The sequence below is a fragment of the Cheilinus undulatus genome, linkage group 6 (assembly GCF_018320785.1).
Source record: "Cheilinus undulatus linkage group 6, ASM1832078v1, whole genome shotgun sequence".
Lineage (NCBI taxonomy): Eukaryota > Metazoa > Chordata > Actinopteri > Labriformes > Labridae > Cheilinus > Cheilinus undulatus.
In genome coordinates, this window is record NC_054870.1 from 47,995,358 (window position 1) to 48,013,776 (window position 18,419).

The window sequence follows — 18,419 nt, forward strand, 5'->3', positions numbered from 1 at the left end:
AAAGAGCAATAACTTGGTTCTTCACTCTTGTCGGCACTTTAAACTGTAGTTTAGGGTGGAACAGCGCAGACACTGATCTCCATTGGCCACCTCCAGGTTCATCTCGTACAGCTCTTTGGGGGGGGGGGGGCAAGCACGCCACCCAGCGACACCAGAGGAACCCTGCTGAGAGAAAAGAGCACCTCCAGCTGCTGCAGCACCTCCTCCAGCTCCTGGAGGGTCTGCTGACACCTCTGCCTGTCCATGTCTGCAGACTGCACCGGCCTTCGACTCGCTATGCCTTTATCAAATGACAGGGTGCTGATGTGTCATTCATGTTCTATGAAACAACTTTTTATGTTTTTTTTTTAAGATTTATTTTGGGGCCTTTATTGATAGAGTCAGAAACAGGAGAGAGTCATGACTCAAAGGCTCACAGGCCGGAGTTGAACCTGGGCCGTCTGCATACATGGGGAGCATCTTATACCACTAGGTATTCTGTGCCCCAAAACAACTATTTTAATGTGAACTTCAGCAGTTGGCTCCCATTTGCGTACCATTTTTTAGGGATGTACAAGTCATCTGCAAGATATCAGCATATTTAAGCTTAAAAAGTTAATTTTGCTATCTGCAGATATTACAAATTTCTTATATTTGCAGCCAATTCATCATCTATAAATATCAGCCTATAACAAATGTATTTATCATATTGAAATAATTTTGGCAGGAGTTTTAGACAGGACCAACAGATCTAGGTAGGCTTAGGTATTTTTCTTTGGTCATCTTAATTTCCTTAATTTTAAAAGAATGTTTTAAAGTCGGATTTTTTTGTTACTTTGTTCATCTTTAAAATTAAAAATATCTTTTAAAATAATGTTTTAGATCTGAACTAGATTTAAATATCTGTATCAGTATTAGCATGGTTAAAATGAATTTGTTCAATATCAAAATCCAATGTTATGCATGCCTAGTTTTCTTTATCTAATCCACATTTATAATGCCAACTGGTGCATAATAAAAAAAAAAAAAAAAAAAAAAACATTTTGGAGCCAAACAGCCACCTCTACTGAGGTGAGCCAAATGATCTGGATCTCTTAAAAGAGATACATTTCCAGTCATGAGTCAGACTGGACAGAAACTGGCTGAAGAAACACAGGGAGCGTCAGGGATTAATGTGCTAAATTGTGGCAAAGTGTACTGGAACAAGCTAGACTGCTTTATGGAACCTGACCGTGACTCTGTTCAGGCTTCTGTGTCTGCTGATGTTTCTCTGTGAGCTGCTGTGAAACTTTTCCTCTCTTTTTGGTGCCTCAATGTGGGACTTTTCTTGAAACATGGTGTTTCCTTCGTGTTTAACAATTTTATGTTTATACTTTCAATTAATATTTCTTATAAAAGTCATATAACATGTAATTTAATAGAAATATTTACGGAAGAGTATTAGGGCCACTGAAAAAAAAAATTTGAGACGAATTTTTTTTTCACTTGTAAAAAAAAGTCAGAATTCTGAGATTAAAGTCAGAATTCTGACTTTAATCTCAGAATTCTGAAAAAAAAAATGAGACTTTTTTTAATTTGAAGAATAAAGTCAGAATTCTGACTTTTTTCTCAGAATTCTGACTTTAATCTCAGAATTCTGACTTTAATCTCAGAATTCTGACTTTTTTCTCACAAGTGAAAAAAAAAAATTCGTGTCAAATTGTTTTTTTTCAGTGGCCCCAATACTCTTCCGTAAAAATATAACACCAATGTGAACTATGTAAATAAAAAATGGTTACATTTAGCTTTTTTCCTGTCAGTGTCTTATCTGTAATGGTGATGAATGCTCGTTAGAGTCCCCCTGTAAATTTAAGCCCAAAGGCCCAGCAGAGAGAAGAAGCGCCACTTATAAACCGTTATTAGATGGCCTTGTGTATTTTCAGCGTTTCCTACTTAGCCATGAAATATATAGCGACTACATGATTTTACATGGTTTTAATTCACAAATAAGCCATCATCACTGTTGAGATCCTTCATCTCTGTGAGGCTCGTCTTGGAATCGGAATATTGTCTTTTCGTGTGAAATTTCCTGTTAGGAAGCTTGGTTTTCCGACACGTACCTGAACGCTGCGATTGAGCTCAGTTTTTCTTCCACTAGCTTGTTTTGACAGCCGCGTGTGTTCGTTTTGTTCACCAGTGGTTGCCGTCCAATGCGCACAATTTTTAGAAGTCCAAACATTATCTTAAGGCACTTTTAAGGAAGCAAACAAGGTCTGTTGAAACAGTTAATAAGAATTTTGTTTTGATTTGTTTTTACGTAGTTCCTAAAGGGCGTTGCAGTGAATGAACATTGCTGACCTCTAGCCCAGACAGGTATAGAGACATTCACCGTTGGAACTTCACCATGCAAAGACTTCAGGTTTTAAAGTAAGTAGATATGGCATTTCTTTTTAACTGTAGTTAACCAAAACAACGAACAAGCAGCAACTGAATGATACCAGAGCTCTGGCACTCTTTAATGAGTGTTACTTCATCGTTGTTTTGCCGTATTTCTGCAGGGAAACTTTACTCGGCTTGGACCTGGTCCAGAGGCAGGCGCTGATAGGTTCAGCGTTTGTAGCAGGAGGCATCCTGGCCTACATGATCTACAAAAGAGAACAAGTAAAAACTGTTCCTCTTGGTGAAGGATGGTGGGGAGCTGGAGAAAAACCACGTTCAGAGGATGATAAAATCTACCCCTTTATAGTGGAAACCTCCGATGAAGAAATTAAGGTGCGTTTAGCCTAATATGACCTCTTAACGGCTGTCATTTCCTGTGACGTCATGCTAATGTCGGGATAATTGGACTGCTGTGTTTGTGTCTGAGTTTAAGTCATGTTAATGTAGAATATCTGAATAAGAATCACGCCATTTTTATTTCTGTTGCCTTTTAATTTGGGCAAAGTTAATCAAGAGTACCTTGATAATTGGTAACGACTGTCATATAAATTGTATTTACTCTGTCTCAGAAGTGTTCCATTGTAGTGGGACAACTTTGAACAATTTCTTAATAAACAGAATTCCATGGATAATTGTAACCAACAGACTATGAATAGTCAAGACTGATCTAAACAATGATCAAATGAAAATATTATCTGTATAAGTAATATGTAAGCAACATACCTGTATATAATCTTTTTTTAGACGGGAAAATCATTGAGGGCGAGCCCTCATTTACAATGATGTTGAGCAAAGAAAAAATGCATGATAACAATAAAGAATATACCAAATATATCAGACATATTCTAAAGATATAAAGTACAGTAAAAAAGCATAATATCAATCAGAAGTAGAACACCTAAGTCAATTAAAACAGGTGCAATCAGAGGATAACAAATTCCGAAGTAAGAGCACTTCAGTTTTCTCTGCATTCAGAACTAACCTGTGATTGGTTAGAGCAACTTTCAGATCATTAAAGCAGCTCTAAAGAGAACACACAGACTCTACATTATCAACAGTGCAATAAAAAATTTTGTCATCTGCATAAAGACGATTGAATTTTTCGATTTGAAACCGCTGACACAATATAATTTATATAAATAGTAATAAGCACTGGATCAAGGACAGAACCTTGAGGAACACCATTTAAGGGTCATAAAATCTGATTTAACATTTCCCAGTGCTACACTCTGCTGTCTGCCCATGAGATAGCTCTTGAGCCAACAATAAGCATTTTTATCAAAGCCAAGAAAGCATTGCATGATTAACAGTGTCAAAAGCTTTTGAAAGGTCAATAAACAAAATAAAGATGCATAATAATGTAATAAACTGTGTTCTTTTTCGACAGGACCTCCATCATCGCATTGATCGAACCCGCTACACTGATCCTTTGGAGGACAGCCGCTTCCATTATGGCTTCAATTCCACTCATCTGAAGAAAGTGGTGAAATACTGGAGACATGAGTTTGACTGGAAGAAGCAGGTGGCAGAGCTCAACAAGTTTCCACACTTCAAGACCAAAATAGAAGGTACCGACATCCCTTAACATAATTTAGATATTCACCTACTGTTTTCTTTTTTTTCACACTAATGTGTTGTCTTTCTGCAGGACTGGACGTGCACTTTATCCACGTGCGGCCACAGCAGCGTGCAAATCAGAGGGTCCTGCCTCTGATGCTGGTCCACGGCTGGCCTGGCTCGTTTTATGAGTTCTACAAGATCCTGCCTCTGCTCACAGAGAGGCAGGATGATGTTGTGTTTGAGGTCGTTTGTCCGTCCATACCTGGCTATGGATACTCAGAAGCACCTCATAAACAAGGTAGGTGGTTCTGCATAAATGCATTTTCAGGTCCAGGGAGCTTTTCAGTAATTTAAATGTAGGCCATCAGGGGACAGGGTAGGGGCCATGCATGACAAGGTGACTGCATGGGTTGATCACATTGCAACATTTATTGATTTTTTGCATCTCTTTTCAGGATTCAACAGCCTCGCCGCTGCTAGAATTTTCCTGACCCTGATGGAGCGTTTAGGATTCTCTGAGTTCTACCTGCAGGGAGGAGACTGGGGCTCGCTCATCACCACCAACATGGCACAGATGAAGCCCGAGTAAGACCACAACACAAGCCCAGCAAAACATGCCACAACTTTTCACCAAGGTGGAATCTCCACATCCCACGCTTGTGTCACAAAAGGAACCCTGTGACTCTTACTCCACGTATCGTACCTGCTGTGTAGAAAGTGCACAAAAAACCGAGAACTGCCGACACTGGAAATATCTGAAGACTGAGCAAATGCACAAGAAGAAAACTTGTATTTACACATTAAATAGAATACAGATTTCTCTGTAATGACTCGTACTCTGCTTCTTTTCTTTACTAGGTGCGTGAAAGGACTCCACCTAAACATGATTGTGTCAAGTAGAGGGCCTAAAATGCTGTTGTCCCTCTTGATTGGACCTTATCTACCGTTCCTGGTTGGCTTTAGTCGGGAGGATGTTCGCCGGCTTTTCCCTTACTTTGAGAAGAACGTGTATGAATTATTGAGGGAGTCAGGCTACCTTCACATCCAGGCTACTAAACCAGACACTGCAGGTGGGAAAAGAAAAGACCAGAAACACTCACAAAATGTAGCATTTTTTATATTTACTCTGCATATATATGTACTAAACACTTGCAATTAAGGCCTCTGAACCTTTTTTTTTTAAATCACAGTAGTATTTGAGCTGTTAAAGTAGTTTGAATTGTGTTTACAGGCTGTGGAGTGAATGATTCTCCTGTGGGTTTGGCGGCGTACCTCCTAGAGAAATTCTCCACAGCTACTGACATGAAGAACAGAGATCTGGAGGATGGTGGGCTGGAAAAGTAAGAGACTAAAGACATTAGATCGAGATAGATTCAGTGAGGTTTTGTTTAACTGTTGCTCGCTGTCGGGTTTGATTAATGAATGTCTTTTTCTCAGGAAATTCAGCCTGGATGAGCTCTTGACTAACATCATGATCTACTGGACCACCGGCTCCATTGTCCCGTCCATGCGCTTCTACAAAGAAAATCTAAAGACCAACATTGAAAAGAGATTGGATCTAAGGTATGTTAGGGTTCCTGTGGGCCTTGAAACAGTCTGAAAGTAAATTTTATACAATATGAAGTAGTGCTTTAATCATTAATCAGCTGATTACTGTTTTGCATCCTGCGTAGCTCCAGATTTGGCTGAAAATTGTCTGAAAAGTTCATCAGATATCAGTGACTGGTTTGGGTGGTATGATTACTCATTTTTCATTTTCATGAATTTACACCTCCCTTTTTATGGAATATAGTACGGCAAACTTTTATTAAAAGAGAAGGAATAAAAAGGGGGATATGCAAATACAAGGAAAATTATGATTTTAGGATGAAACAAAAGAATAGATGGTGGGTAAAAAGCAATTATGAGTAAGGATGCACAATTTAATGAACATGATATCCGTGTCGGCAGATATAGATTTCTGCCAATACTCACAAATAGGGCTGGGAAATTAAACAAAATTTTGATTAAATCACAATATTTCCCAATGGAGTTTTCAAATTGCGGAAGGTGCAATATTTATTTAACCTGAAATTTATTTTAAAAACTACAAGTTTGATGCAATTTTATCCTGCATCCCTTATCATGAGGAGACTTGCAGAGATTTGCAAAAAAAAAAACTTTGAATGACAGACAAGGATGATGGTTATCAAAACAGTCTAGTCTCACATTAAATCTGATACAAAACATGAATTATTAGTTGAGTGTAGTGATGGGTCATCTGAAGCTGAAGCATCAAGGCGTGTACCGAGTAAAAAGGGGGAATGCCAGATGAAGCCCTGCTTCAAGGCTTGTGTCAGTTTGCTAAAAAACCACGTGATCAGTGTAAAGCGAGGCCTCGCTTCACTCTGGTCACGTGGCTGGTTCAGTGTATGTGTCACATTTCAAAATAAAAGCGTTTAACACCTCACGGTGCATCGTGGGTGTCGTAGGTTGGTTGTAGTTTGGATCACAAGTCAGTCAGTGTCAGATAGTAGCAGCTCAAATGCCACGGCCAATGCCATCGTTGAGGTGGACAGATATCTGGTGGAGATCACCATTATAAGGAATGAAGATCCTTTGATCTACTGGCGCTCACAAAAGCTTGCTTATCCGAACCTTTATGAGATGGCACACTGGTTCCTCTGCATTCCAGCCTCCTCAGTCCCCTGTGAGAGGATTTAAAGGCTGGTGAAGTGGTCAGCAAAAAGAGGAGCCGCCTGAAGCCTGCCACTGATCAAAAAATTCTGTTCTTGAATAAAAATAGCCCAGCCCCACCATATGTCCCCCACTAGCACTGAACCCCCTACCCCACCACCACTACACATGCACACACACAACAACATGAAAAATAAATGATGAATATTTTGGAATAGACAACCAGAAAATAGATAAGCTACTGATTTAAACTAATAACAAAAGGCTACTTGCGCACATCATTTGCTTACAAAGTTTAGTTTAGCCTGATTTCAGATTTTATTTGATGAGGAGAATGTCGGCTTCATTAATGAAGACATAGGTTATTATATAGCCGATAAATAAAATCACAACTTACAAGTGTTCACTGGTTGGATTCAGATTAGGCCTAGTAGGCTACAATCAGTATTTAGGACTTTATTAAATATAGGCTACAATTGACATTTTTGGTTTGATATATCAATTTTGCACAGAAATTCAATAATAAATGCTTAATTAGGCTATTATTACAGGTGCTACAAAAGAATGAGTAGACTCAAGTAAGTGACAAATGTTAAATGAGGCCTCGGTTTTGTGCAGATGACGTCATTGCTTTGTTTACAATGTCGTTTCACTCATGCGCTTCAAGCATGGGGTCAACACTTGTGTGCATCCCCAGGCCATTTACTCAAAATAATTAAAAAAAAAACTTTGACATGTTAAATCTCAGTTTTAAAATGTACTACATGTTAACACTTGATCAAGCAAGAAAAGGGGCTTGATTCATTTTACGGTTGGTTTGGTTGGCAGCATGACCTATACAATCCTGTAGCCTAGGATAAAACAATATTATAGACCATTGTTGCATGACACAAATCATCAAGACCATAATGCAGTTTTATTGAAGTGCATCAAGTAGGCCCACTTACACATTCAATTGGCAACTCATATATTATAAACTGTCGTTCATTTATTTGGACAGCAGACGGCGGTATTTTGAACCTTTAACTGAGGCCTCAAGTAATGAACCTTTTTGTGAAGCAATGGACCATGAAGCCTCGCTGCTTCATGAGGCTTCATTTGCCCATCACTAGTTGTGTGGGTTTTAGAAGGTCCTAAAAAGTCTTCAATTTGATTTTATAAAGTCTGTATCAATACTGTATAGACTCTAAAACCTTGATTAATATAAAACAAATTTTCATCTTTTCTTGCAGGACCGGGATCTACGTGCCCACTGGAGTTGCTGCCTTCCCTGATGAGGTGATGCACATCCCCAAATCATGGGCACAAATGAGGTACAAAAAGATCTACTCGTATACTTTCATGCCTCGAGGAGGACACTTCGCTGCCTTGGAGGAGCCCCAGCTGCTTGCAGACGATGTCATCCAGTTTGTGAAAAAAGTGGAGCAGTACTAAAGCTAATGATGCACTAATAGACCATTGTAATCATGGTGTATCTGTTCTTTATTTTTGTTTTTTAACTGATCATTCCAATAGGACCCAAATGCACTATCCATGCCTTAATTATTGCTTTTACACTACTGAGTATTCCCTTGGCGGCATCCAAAACTGCACTCTGACGCTATTTTTTTAGCTTTAAATGAATGTAAACAAATACAGATGATACTGACATTCAAAATGTTTACAAAATCGTCTATTAAACTTTGAGTTTTTTATGATTAAAGATACATTGCAAAAGTTTTGTCGCTCAATGTGTGAGGTCTTTAAATTGTGAGTTTAAACATGTACAACATTTTTCATAAATAAAAAACAATTATACATTATGCTTCCAAACAGATTTGTCATACTAACAAAGTCTTAAAAGACTATAAAGTCACATCACATCAAACCCAGTTCTGGTTTACATGGCACTTTTAATCACAAGCAGAAAATTAAATCCATAATTGATTAAAATATTGACAAGTAATCGCTCAACCTCTCTTGAACGATTATTAAAACTGACAAATATCAAAAATGCTCCAGAAAGACGGTGCTGATTTCACTCATGAACATTTCAGAGTCACTTCCTGAAGCCTTTGATAGTCACTGGCGCCTGGAACCAAACATAGTCCTTCAAATCCGACCCCTCAGCCCTCTGATTCCTACAGGTGTTTGGATCACTAGAAAGAGCAATAACTTGGTTCTTCACTCTTGTCGGCACTTTAAACTGTAGTTTAGGGCGGAACCATCCGGTACCACAGTCCCTGTGAGCCAGCACTAAGACCGTGGTGGGCATCAGACGGACCGGTTTGCTGTCAGACAAAATGTCAGCTATAAAAAGAGTGCGGAAGAGCTGCCGTAGACACGAAGAGACGCGCAGACACTGATCTCCACTAGCCACCTCCAGGTTCTCCATGTTGATCTCATACAGCTCTTTGGGAAAAACAAGCGAGCCGCCCAGGAGCAGCAGCACCCGAGGAACGCTGCTGAGAGAAAAGAGCACCTCCAGCTGCTGCAGCACCTCCTCCAGCTCCTGGAGGGTCTGTTGACACTTCCGCCAGTCCATGTCTGCAGACTGCACCGGCCTCCGACTCACTATGTCTTTATCCTGAAAAATAGAGATCACTATATTAGGACTGTCAACTGAACTGAATAAACCTTGTGGGGTAAGCAATCGAGTAAAGATGTGCCGTTCTCAAATGAGCCTGTACTATGAAACAGCTCTTTAATGTGAGTCATGGTAGCTAGCTTCTGTTTGAGTGCCAGTTTCCTTTCCTCCATCCTTTGTCATTATTTAATCCACATTCAAAAAGCCAAACTGGTACCAAATAAATAGCCATTTGGGAACCAACCAGCTGCACTGAGCTGAGCTGAGCCAAATGATCTGGGTCTCTAAAAAGAGATGGATTTCCTGTCACAATGAGCAAGACTACAGGATACTGCCTGAGGAAACATGGGTCAGGGTTAAGGAATATTTACATTTTCACACTTTGAAGTCGTAGACAGCACAAAACTTTGACATTTTGATAGCACTTCTCTATGCAGAGCACTACTGTCCCCCCATCTGGAGTTCTCTGCTGTGGCATGAAATCATCTGCAAAGTACCTATACCACGCCCTGAAAGGGCACTGTGAATCAGCCAAGAGACTCCTGCCTGCAGTAGAGTTCATGCACTCACTGACTGACCACAGAACTATAAAACTCTGAAATCCTTTCGATAATTACCTGCCAACTTAGTCTAGGTCTTGTGAGAATTAGTCACTGTGGCTCAAAATAAAAAAAATCTAAAGCTTTTTACTGACTAGTTCAGATGATTAGACTTAATCTGTGATATATACTACTGTTTTCTTCTTTACCTGCATGGATGCTTGTTGCTTCTTCTGAGAGTACACCAGCTGCTCGTACGTCATGGGTAGCTGCTGTCTCTGATACAGAATACACTTGAGGATCTCACTGACGAATCTGCAGCAACCATCTTGAGTTACAGTGCCAGGGAAGACGACGCTCACGTGGCCTTCCTCCTGTGCTCTCCTCAGCACCTCAGCGTCACTTTCTTCTGTGTTGGATTGTTGTTGTTGACATGCTATCTTGCATGAATCCTGCAGACTTTTCTGAGCAGACTTGCTCTCTTCTTTAGTGTCATCTGTCCAAATGAAGACCAGAATAATGTCGTTAGAGTGAGCAATGGACCCTGTATGCTCAATTTTAGCTGGGTAAATGTTAATGAAATCCACCAGGGCCAGTTTTCTAATGAAGCCATTGTTCCCATTTTCTGCTCTGCACTTAAAATATGTAGCTGTCCGATTTTGGTGACAGGATTATTTTACTTACTTAAACATAAGTAGACAAGATTTTGTCATCAGAAAAGATCCTGAAAGGGTTTCATTTTCACATTTATATCCAGATACACAGGCCTCAGATTAAAAAGGGAGATTTAGTTTTAAACTTTGATACTCAGATACATTTCAGCAAATAAATTAACCAAACTATTTTTTTTCTGTGTGCACAAAATAATCCAAGATCGATCGTAGGCTTATTTATTCAATCTAAAATTATATCATGGCAGATTTAGGGATATTGGAAAATATTATATTTCACAAAATATTACAACAAAGACAAAAACAATACCACATGGTAATACCTATGAACAAAACAAGTGTAACATTGCACGTGGCACAGTAATGTTTTAAATCATAATAATTTTGTTTTTGTTAAAATTGAAAGCCAAAATTGTGATCAGAATTAAAACTCTATCAATGCTTAGCACTATAGCAAATACAGGTGCATCTCAGTTAATTAGAACATCAACAAAAAGTTGATTCATTTCAGTAATTCAAAAAGTGAAACTCATATATTGTAGATTCATTACACACAGACATTTATATTTCAAGTGTTTATTTCATTCAATTTTGATTATTTTGGCTTACAGCTAATGAAAACCGAAAATTCAGTATCTCAGAAAGTTATAATATTACTTAAAGTTTAAACCCATAAAAAGGATTTTAACACCGAAATGTTGGACTTCTGAGTGGTATGAACATGTGCTCAATACTTGGTCGGGACTCCTTTTGCATGAATTATGGCAGCAATGCGGTGTGGCATGAAGGCGATCAGTCTGTGGCACTGCTGAGCTGTTATGAAGCCCAGGTTGCTCTGATAGTGGCCTTCAGCTCTTCTGCATTAAGTCTGGTGTTGAACATCGTCCTCTTCATAATATGCCATTACATTCTCTATTGTGTTAGGGTCAGGTGAGTTTGCTGGCCAATCAAGCACAGAGATACCACAGTCCTTAAATCAGGTATTGGTACTTTTGGCAGTTTGGGCAGAAATCAGCATCTCCACAAAGCTGGTCAGCAGGGGGAAGCATGAAGCGCTCTTAAACTACCTAGTAGATGGCTGTGCTGACCTTTGACCTGATAAACAGTGGACCAACACCAGCAGATGGCATGACACCCGAAACCACCACTGACTGTAGAAACTTCACACTGGACCTCAAGCATCTTGGATTCTGTGCCTCTTCTCTCTTCTTCGAAACTCTGGTACCTTGATTTCCAAATGAAATGTTAATTTACTTTCATCTGAAAAGAGGACTTTGGACCACTGAGCAACAGTCCAGTCCCTTTTGTCTTTAGCCCAGGTAAGACGCCTCTGACATCTCTGGTTCAAGAGTGGCTTGACACACTGTGCATGGTGGCTCTTGAAGCACTGACTCCAGCTGCAATCCGCTCCTTGTGAACCTTCCCCAAGTTCTTGAATGGGCTTCGTTTCAGAATCCTCTCTAGGCTGTGGTTGTCCCTGATGCTTGTGCACCTTTCTTTTTTTTTCACATCAGTATGCTTGGATACAGTCCTGTGTGTGAACAGCCAACTTATTTAGCAATAACCTTTTGTGTCTTACCCTCCTTGTGGACAATGTCAATGACCGTCCACTGGACATCTGTCAAGTCTGCAGTCTTCCCCATGATTTTGTAGCCTACTGATCCAGACTGAGAGGCCATTTAAAGGCTCAGGAAATCTTTGCAGGTGCTTGGAGTTAATCAGCTGATTAGTGTGACACCATTAGTCTCTAATATTCAACTTTTTCACAATATTCAAATTTTTTAAGATACTGAATTTTGTGTTTTTATTAACTGTAAGCCACAATCATCAAAATGAAAGGAAATGAACACTTGAAATACATCAGTATGTCAGTAATTAATCTATATAATAAATGAGGTTCAGTTTTTGAATTGAATTACTTGAATAAATCAACTTTTTGAAGATACTGTAATGTATTGAGATGCACCTGTTTATAATTTAGACTGCTGATGTGTAGGTGATAATATGTAATTTGGTTTGGTAAAGCTCATGAGAAATTATCCACAGCAAACACTGACATAGCTTTGTTACCAAATTTTAGCCATTTTTTGTGCGATAAAGACATAATCTCTCTATTAAGGACAGCTATTTGGTAATATGGTTTTGAATCCTTTCAGATTGTCAGTATGAGCCAATATCAGCCCTGCTGACAGGTATTGGCCATTAGCAAATAAAGTGGTGTAAACAGATATCAGTGGGAAATGTCAATTTAAATTTATACAGGCGTCTAGTATACCTAATTGCTTATTCATGAGTTATTTTAACATCTTTTTTTTTTAAATCATTCTTTACACTTTAAAGTGGGTTTTAAGGAATGAAAATTGCTTATTTCATTTGTTTATCCTAAAACTTTAAACTGTATGTTTTAAGGACTGGAGTTTTAGGTCTGAACTGTATTTAAATTTCTGTAAAGATCAATATGAGCTAAAATTAGTTTAAATACTGGCATATCAGATATCTGCAGAAATCCAACACAGTACACCCCTATTAATCAACGCTGATTAATCAGTACTGCCCAATTTTAAACTGATACATCTCTAGTTAATTTTTGGATACATAAATTACAAACACAGCTGTGACTGTTTTCAAATATCCTATTTTTTTAAATATTTACTCCCCTTAAAAACATGCAACTCCTGGTTGCTTTCGACAGATCTTAAGTTGAAATATTTACGTGGGAAAACAGCTTTCATAACCTTAGAAAACGAGATGAATACTTTAGGATTTTGAGGAAAAAACAACCACATTTTACTTGGGATTACAGCAAATCAGGGTAAAATTAAATATCTAGATGTGTGTCCACGTAGGGCTTCCATACACCATAGACTCAGATTGTATATTTAGAGAGGGAAAATGTAAACAACTATAATAATGACACGTTTAACAATGATTTTTACATTTAGGATAACCTGCCTCATGTGCATTAGCCCACAAAATCCCTCCCAGTTTACCCAGTATTTCCATACCAGAAGTGTTTCCTACCTGTGGTGCTGGATGTTGTAGGTATTGTTGCGTTTTCTTTCTCTTCGGTAATGTTTATACTTTTCCGTTTCGGTTCAGACGAAATATCGGTAACTTCTATCGTGTTTTTCGTCTTCAAACACGAGTTTACAGCGGTCTGTGGTGAGAGCTGCTCGGTCGTTTCCGCAGAAATTCGGCATGAACTGAAGTCTTCGGGAACATTTTGTAACGTTAAGACTTTACATGAAACATCCGGGTCCTCCTGCTTGCTACCATTATGTTCCGTCGTGAACGAAAGGCGCCGTCTTGTTTTACTCTCCTCGTTATTCAGAACAAGCTTCATATTCGCATCTTCTGAGCCTGAAACTGTTTTAAATATCATCGAGTCCTCTGCCATATTTTTGAATGTCCCCGCCGGGTGTGTGCCGCAGCGCATCATGGGAAACGTGGAACGTCTCAGTGCTGCATTCATGTCCCAAGAAAACATTGTTAAAACGAATTTTTACCTATTAAAACTCGAACACCCTACCAATTAAAGGGACATTAAGTCTTATTTGGTAGAGCAGTCATTTTTAACGTTGAAAAAAAAACCAAAAACAGATAGACCGTGTCACATAAACGCATTTAAACACTTGGTTACTACGATACTTTGGTGGAGCTCTGTCACTAACATTTCCGGCATTTTATAAATGCAACATGTGATTTACTGCCAAATAAACCATGTAACGAAAATAATTGCATATTTATCAACTTATTTTAATTGGATTTGGTGGGTTTTGAAGCTAAACTTGTTCTCTGGTTTAAAACTGAGCTTAGATTGTAAACCTTACCAAATAATTCGTCATTTTGATGGTTTATTTGAAGTTTTAGATGGTAAAAAGTGTGGTACCCTAGTGGCTATTTCTTAAAGCCTACTGCAAGTTTAAAACGTGGTCGTGGCAGGCCCCAGGTGTGGTAATTAGTTGTAAAATAACCGGCATTGTAGCCCTGCTCTTTGAAAGTAGGAAAACACATTCAGGAAAGGCTGCTGCATGTGTTTATTCTGACTTTTAGGCCAATAATGGCTTCTGTGCGAGTTGCTGTAAGAGTCCGTCCCATGAATAAAAGGTAGGAGTATAAAAACTGTCTTTAACTTCTCAAAATGTATTGAAATCACACTCTTTTCACTCAAAATGTACTTTCCCACAGAGAAAAGCAGTTGTCATCAGAGGTAATTGTTCAAATAAAGGGGAAGACTACATCTATTCATAAGGTAGGCCTTTATTTCAAACGTGATTAAAATTGCTTTAGTGAGATTGCATGGATTTGAAACAAAAGCCATTTACTTACATGTTATAGATTTTAATTTTTACTGTAAAATTCTTGCAGTTGTTGCTATACCATAATTTAACACAATGATGCTAGTCAGAATATATACCTGCAGTAAGCAACAAAAATGCAAGCAGAAGGCAATGAAAATTGAGTTCCTTCTAGTTTTTCAAAGTATTCAAATTTTGGACTGAACTGGGCTTTAGAAAACGCCAGTTCCAGCCCTTTCCAGGAGAGAGAAGGGATTTTTTTTTTTAAACATGCATTACAGTTTTGAAAATATTGGGTAAGAGATTGTATCGTCTGAAAGCATATTGTACATTTGGACAACCTTGAATTGTATGCTTTTTCCTCTGCTGCCCATGCCATTTTTATCTCTAAAGATAACAATTTTTTTCTTTTGGCACAGCCTTTAACAAGTCAAGGAAACGACCAGAAGGACGAGAGGAAAATCTTTACTTTTGACTTCTCGTATGATTCGACTGACAGAACAAGCCCCACGTTTACATCACAGGAGAAGGTACCTTCCATATCCGCTCATCCTTGTTTTTCAGTGAAATTATTTATTTAGTGTTAACTTAAGATGCTGTGTGATATTTATCTGATATTTCAACTTAAATGTTCTCTGCTGCTTTAGATTTATTCTGACTTGGGGTATGATGTCCTGAAAGCTGCTTCAGAGGGTTTTAATGCTTGCGTGTTTGCCTACGGCCAGACTGGCTCAGGAAAGTCGTACACCATGATGGGGAACCCTGTAAGTACATCACTAACAATTTTAGGGGGCCACATAAAAAAAAATCAAAGTGCCAATGAGGTGGGCATGTATTTTTCTGCCTCAGATCTGTAAGCGTAGGGATTTAAATGTGCTAAAGATGAGCCTTTTTCTCAAACTCTCTGTGTTAGAGTTTATAGTATACTCATCAGCACAATGTAAAATCAGATACATCATATTAATTTTGGTCTGGTAATATGGGTCATATTACTTATGGATCAATAGATTGCACAAATCCGTGTCTGTTCCCAAGCTTTACATCTACATTAATAACATACAACAAAATCAGAAAACAACATTCACATGAATCCTGCAGATCCTTGAAAAGTCTTTAATAGTTTTAAATTGTACATTTGAAATTGACAGCCAGGAAAAGTCTGAAAAAGTCTGATTTTTACCAGTGAGAGGTCTTCAGTTTTAGCAGGCACAGAATAAGACATGTCCCTATCCTATATTTGTTTTCTATCCAATATTTGTTTTCTAGCCAATTTGAATTATTTTAATCAACCTCCCCTAAAAACAGATGCAGAAATATTCTCTCTTATTCAGGGAATTCAGAGTTGAATGTTCTAAATTTCCTATTGGATTTCCCCAGACCCCCCTCTGACTTTATTTGACTCACTGTGATTTAATAAACTCTGTACTGTTGTGGAACACTAGTCCAGTGCTCTAACATCTGGACTACCAGGTTAAAAATCCTTGCAGCCCTTATTTTCACAAGTCTTCCCTGTGTTTTAATAGTTAAACTGTGTAGAATCAGCTCAGCTCCAGACTCTGGGACCTTGAAGAGTGGAGAGGCATGGAATCCACGTTGTTTGAAGTCCAGTGTGAAGTTTGCACAGTCAGTGATAATATGGGCTGCCATGGCATCTGCTGGTGTTGGTCCACTGTGTTTTCTGAAGTCCACAGTCAACACAGCCATCTACCAGGACATTTTAGAGCATTTCATGATTCCTTCTGCTGATAAGCTTTATGGAGATGCTGATTTCATTTTCCAGCAGGACTCGGCACCTGCCCACACTGCCAAAGGTACCAAAAGCTGGTTCAATGACCATGGTGTTACTGTGCTTGACTGGCCGACAAACTGGCCTGACCTGAACCCCATAGAGAATCTACGGGGTATTGTCAAGAGGAAGATGAGAGACACCAGGCCACTATCAAAGCAACCTGGGCTTCCATTACACCTGAGTAGTGCCACAGACTGATCGCCTCCATGCCACACCGCATTGATGCAGTAATTCATGGAAAAGGAGGCCCAACCAAGTATTGAAGGCATATAAATGAACATACTTTTCAGAAGCCTGACATTTCTGTTTGAAATATCATTTTTTAATTGATCTTATGTAATATTCAAATTTTTTGAGACACTGAATTTTGGGTTTTCTTATCTGTAAGCCATAATCATCAAGATTTCAAGAAATAAAGGCTTGAAATATTTCACTTTATGTGTAACAAGTCTATATAATATATGGGTTTCACTTTCAGAAAAGAGTGACAAAAAATATTGAACTTTTTCATGATACTCTAATTTTTTGAGATGTACCTGTATAGATAGAATAGAACAGGGACCATGGAAAAATTATGAGTGGTCGTGCCAAGTGAACATTAACAGGACTCAATGAATCTATATGACGTTTTTCTGATTTGCCTAAATCAGGCAAATTACAAATCAAAGCTGTACATCTAAAATGAGATAGACATGGCAGTCTCATCTTGGAAGTTACATGTAGTAGTTAGTATTTAGTACTTTTTGAAGACAATGTTTGAGATGAAATTATAGCCATATATGTTTATGCACATGGATGGCTTGAAAATTTTCTAATCTACCAAAGAGGCCCTGACAGAAAAAGTTTGGGAACCACTGAAATAGAGGCACTAAATGTGCCAGAAATCATCAAATTTGTAAATTTATGAACAAAAAAATCTGTTGCCCATTTGGCACTCAATACACATTTTCATTAAACCAGAAAATTCAGCCCTGGTGTGGTGTACCAAGAAATCTCATGCCTTTCATTTTTGACCATTTACTGTGCAAAAGGTGATATTGATATTTATGATTTCACATCTTAAAAAGGTCTTGAATTGGATTTTTAAGCCTGTAAGAAAGAAGTCTGCATTCAGATGCTCCTGCTCATGTTACTCTGCCCTGCATAATTTCAGAGCTCATCACACTATCAGCCAAACATATGAATGAATAAATTAAATTATATAATAAGCAGTAAAAGTTTCTTTTTAAGTCTGTACTACCTATAAACCATTTCTTGCTTCTAATTGTGTAAATCAGTTTTTTTAACTAGCACTTTTAAAAATCATGATCCATCAGTGAAATGGGCTGTAATTCAAATTACTTCTGAAATAGTTATAATATTTCATAAAAGATAAAATGTCCATATTAATGTCATCAAAAGGCCAGGTTTGGCCCACAGACTCGTCCTGAATAGGACTGCAGTACAGCTTTCTTTCAGGTTTCTCAGCAATTTTACTCAGTTTAAATTGCCAACTTGCATTACACACTTGCCCTTTAAATTAGCCGCTCAATCATTAGGGATGGCCTGGATGTCACAATAATCACACAACTGTGGAGCTTACATTGCAGAATAACCGAGGACAACTAACCCGGCATGCTCATAGCACTGACTCCTCACCGCATTAGAAACTGACGGATGGCGGCTTCATCAGACGTCCCTCCCCTCCTCTTCATTTATCTCCATGTTTCTCCCCTCTAATCAGAAAATGTGATGAGTGCAGCAGCCCGCAGCTTTTCTCCCCTCACCTTGCACAGCAGTGGAAATTTCACATTACCGGGGAGGTTTCTGCTCGTCTACCAGGAGACTTGTGCAAGGTCATCAGCAGCGCTGCTGTCAACATCCCAGATAATTATATATGGCTCTTAATGCTTACTATCTGTTACTTTGTAATTAAAACAAGAG

General features: G+C 38.6%; 3 protein-coding genes across 3 annotated transcripts in view; 2 read left to right on the forward strand and 1 right to left on the reverse strand.

Moving 5' to 3' along the window:
- The first annotated feature begins 2,100 nt into the window (after nt 1–2,100).
- Nucleotides 2,101–8,430, forward strand: LOC121510637 (epoxide hydrolase 1-like). Its single transcript, XM_041788772.1, has 10 exons — nt 2,101–2,229; nt 2,323–2,385; nt 2,517–2,730; nt 3,785–3,965; nt 4,046–4,255; nt 4,413–4,542; nt 4,816–5,027; nt 5,189–5,297; nt 5,395–5,520; nt 7,866–8,430. The coding sequence occupies exons 2-10, from the start codon at nt 2,363–2,365 to the stop codon at nt 8,065–8,067; spliced, it is 1,407 nt and encodes a 468-aa protein (XP_041644706.1). The 5' UTR covers nt 2,101–2,229; nt 2,323–2,362; the 3' UTR covers nt 8,068–8,430.
- LOC121510640 (MAD2L1-binding protein-like) lies at nt 8,102–14,003 on the reverse strand. Its single transcript, XM_041788777.1, has 3 exons — nt 13,431–14,003; nt 9,948–10,234; nt 8,102–9,199 (listed from the first exon to the last, which is right to left on the reverse strand). The coding sequence occupies exons 1-3, from the start codon at nt 13,894–13,896 to the stop codon at nt 8,672–8,674; spliced, it is 1,281 nt and encodes a 426-aa protein (XP_041644711.1). The 5' UTR covers nt 13,897–14,003; the 3' UTR covers nt 8,102–8,671.
- A 364-nt stretch (nt 14,004–14,367) lies between these two features.
- The window catches only part of kif16bb (kinesin family member 16Bb), a 69,283-nt gene continuing 65,231 nt past the window's right edge, over nt 14,368–18,419 (forward strand). The window contains exons 1-4 of the mRNA XM_041788769.1: nt 14,368–14,516; nt 14,598–14,661; nt 15,127–15,237; nt 15,355–15,471. Of these exons, the coding sequence (XP_041644703.1) occupies nt 14,470–14,516; nt 14,598–14,661; nt 15,127–15,237; nt 15,355–15,471 (339 nt within the window). The 5' untranslated portion in view covers nt 14,368–14,469. The remainder of the gene's footprint in view (nt 14,517–14,597; nt 14,662–15,126; nt 15,238–15,354; nt 15,472–18,419) is intronic.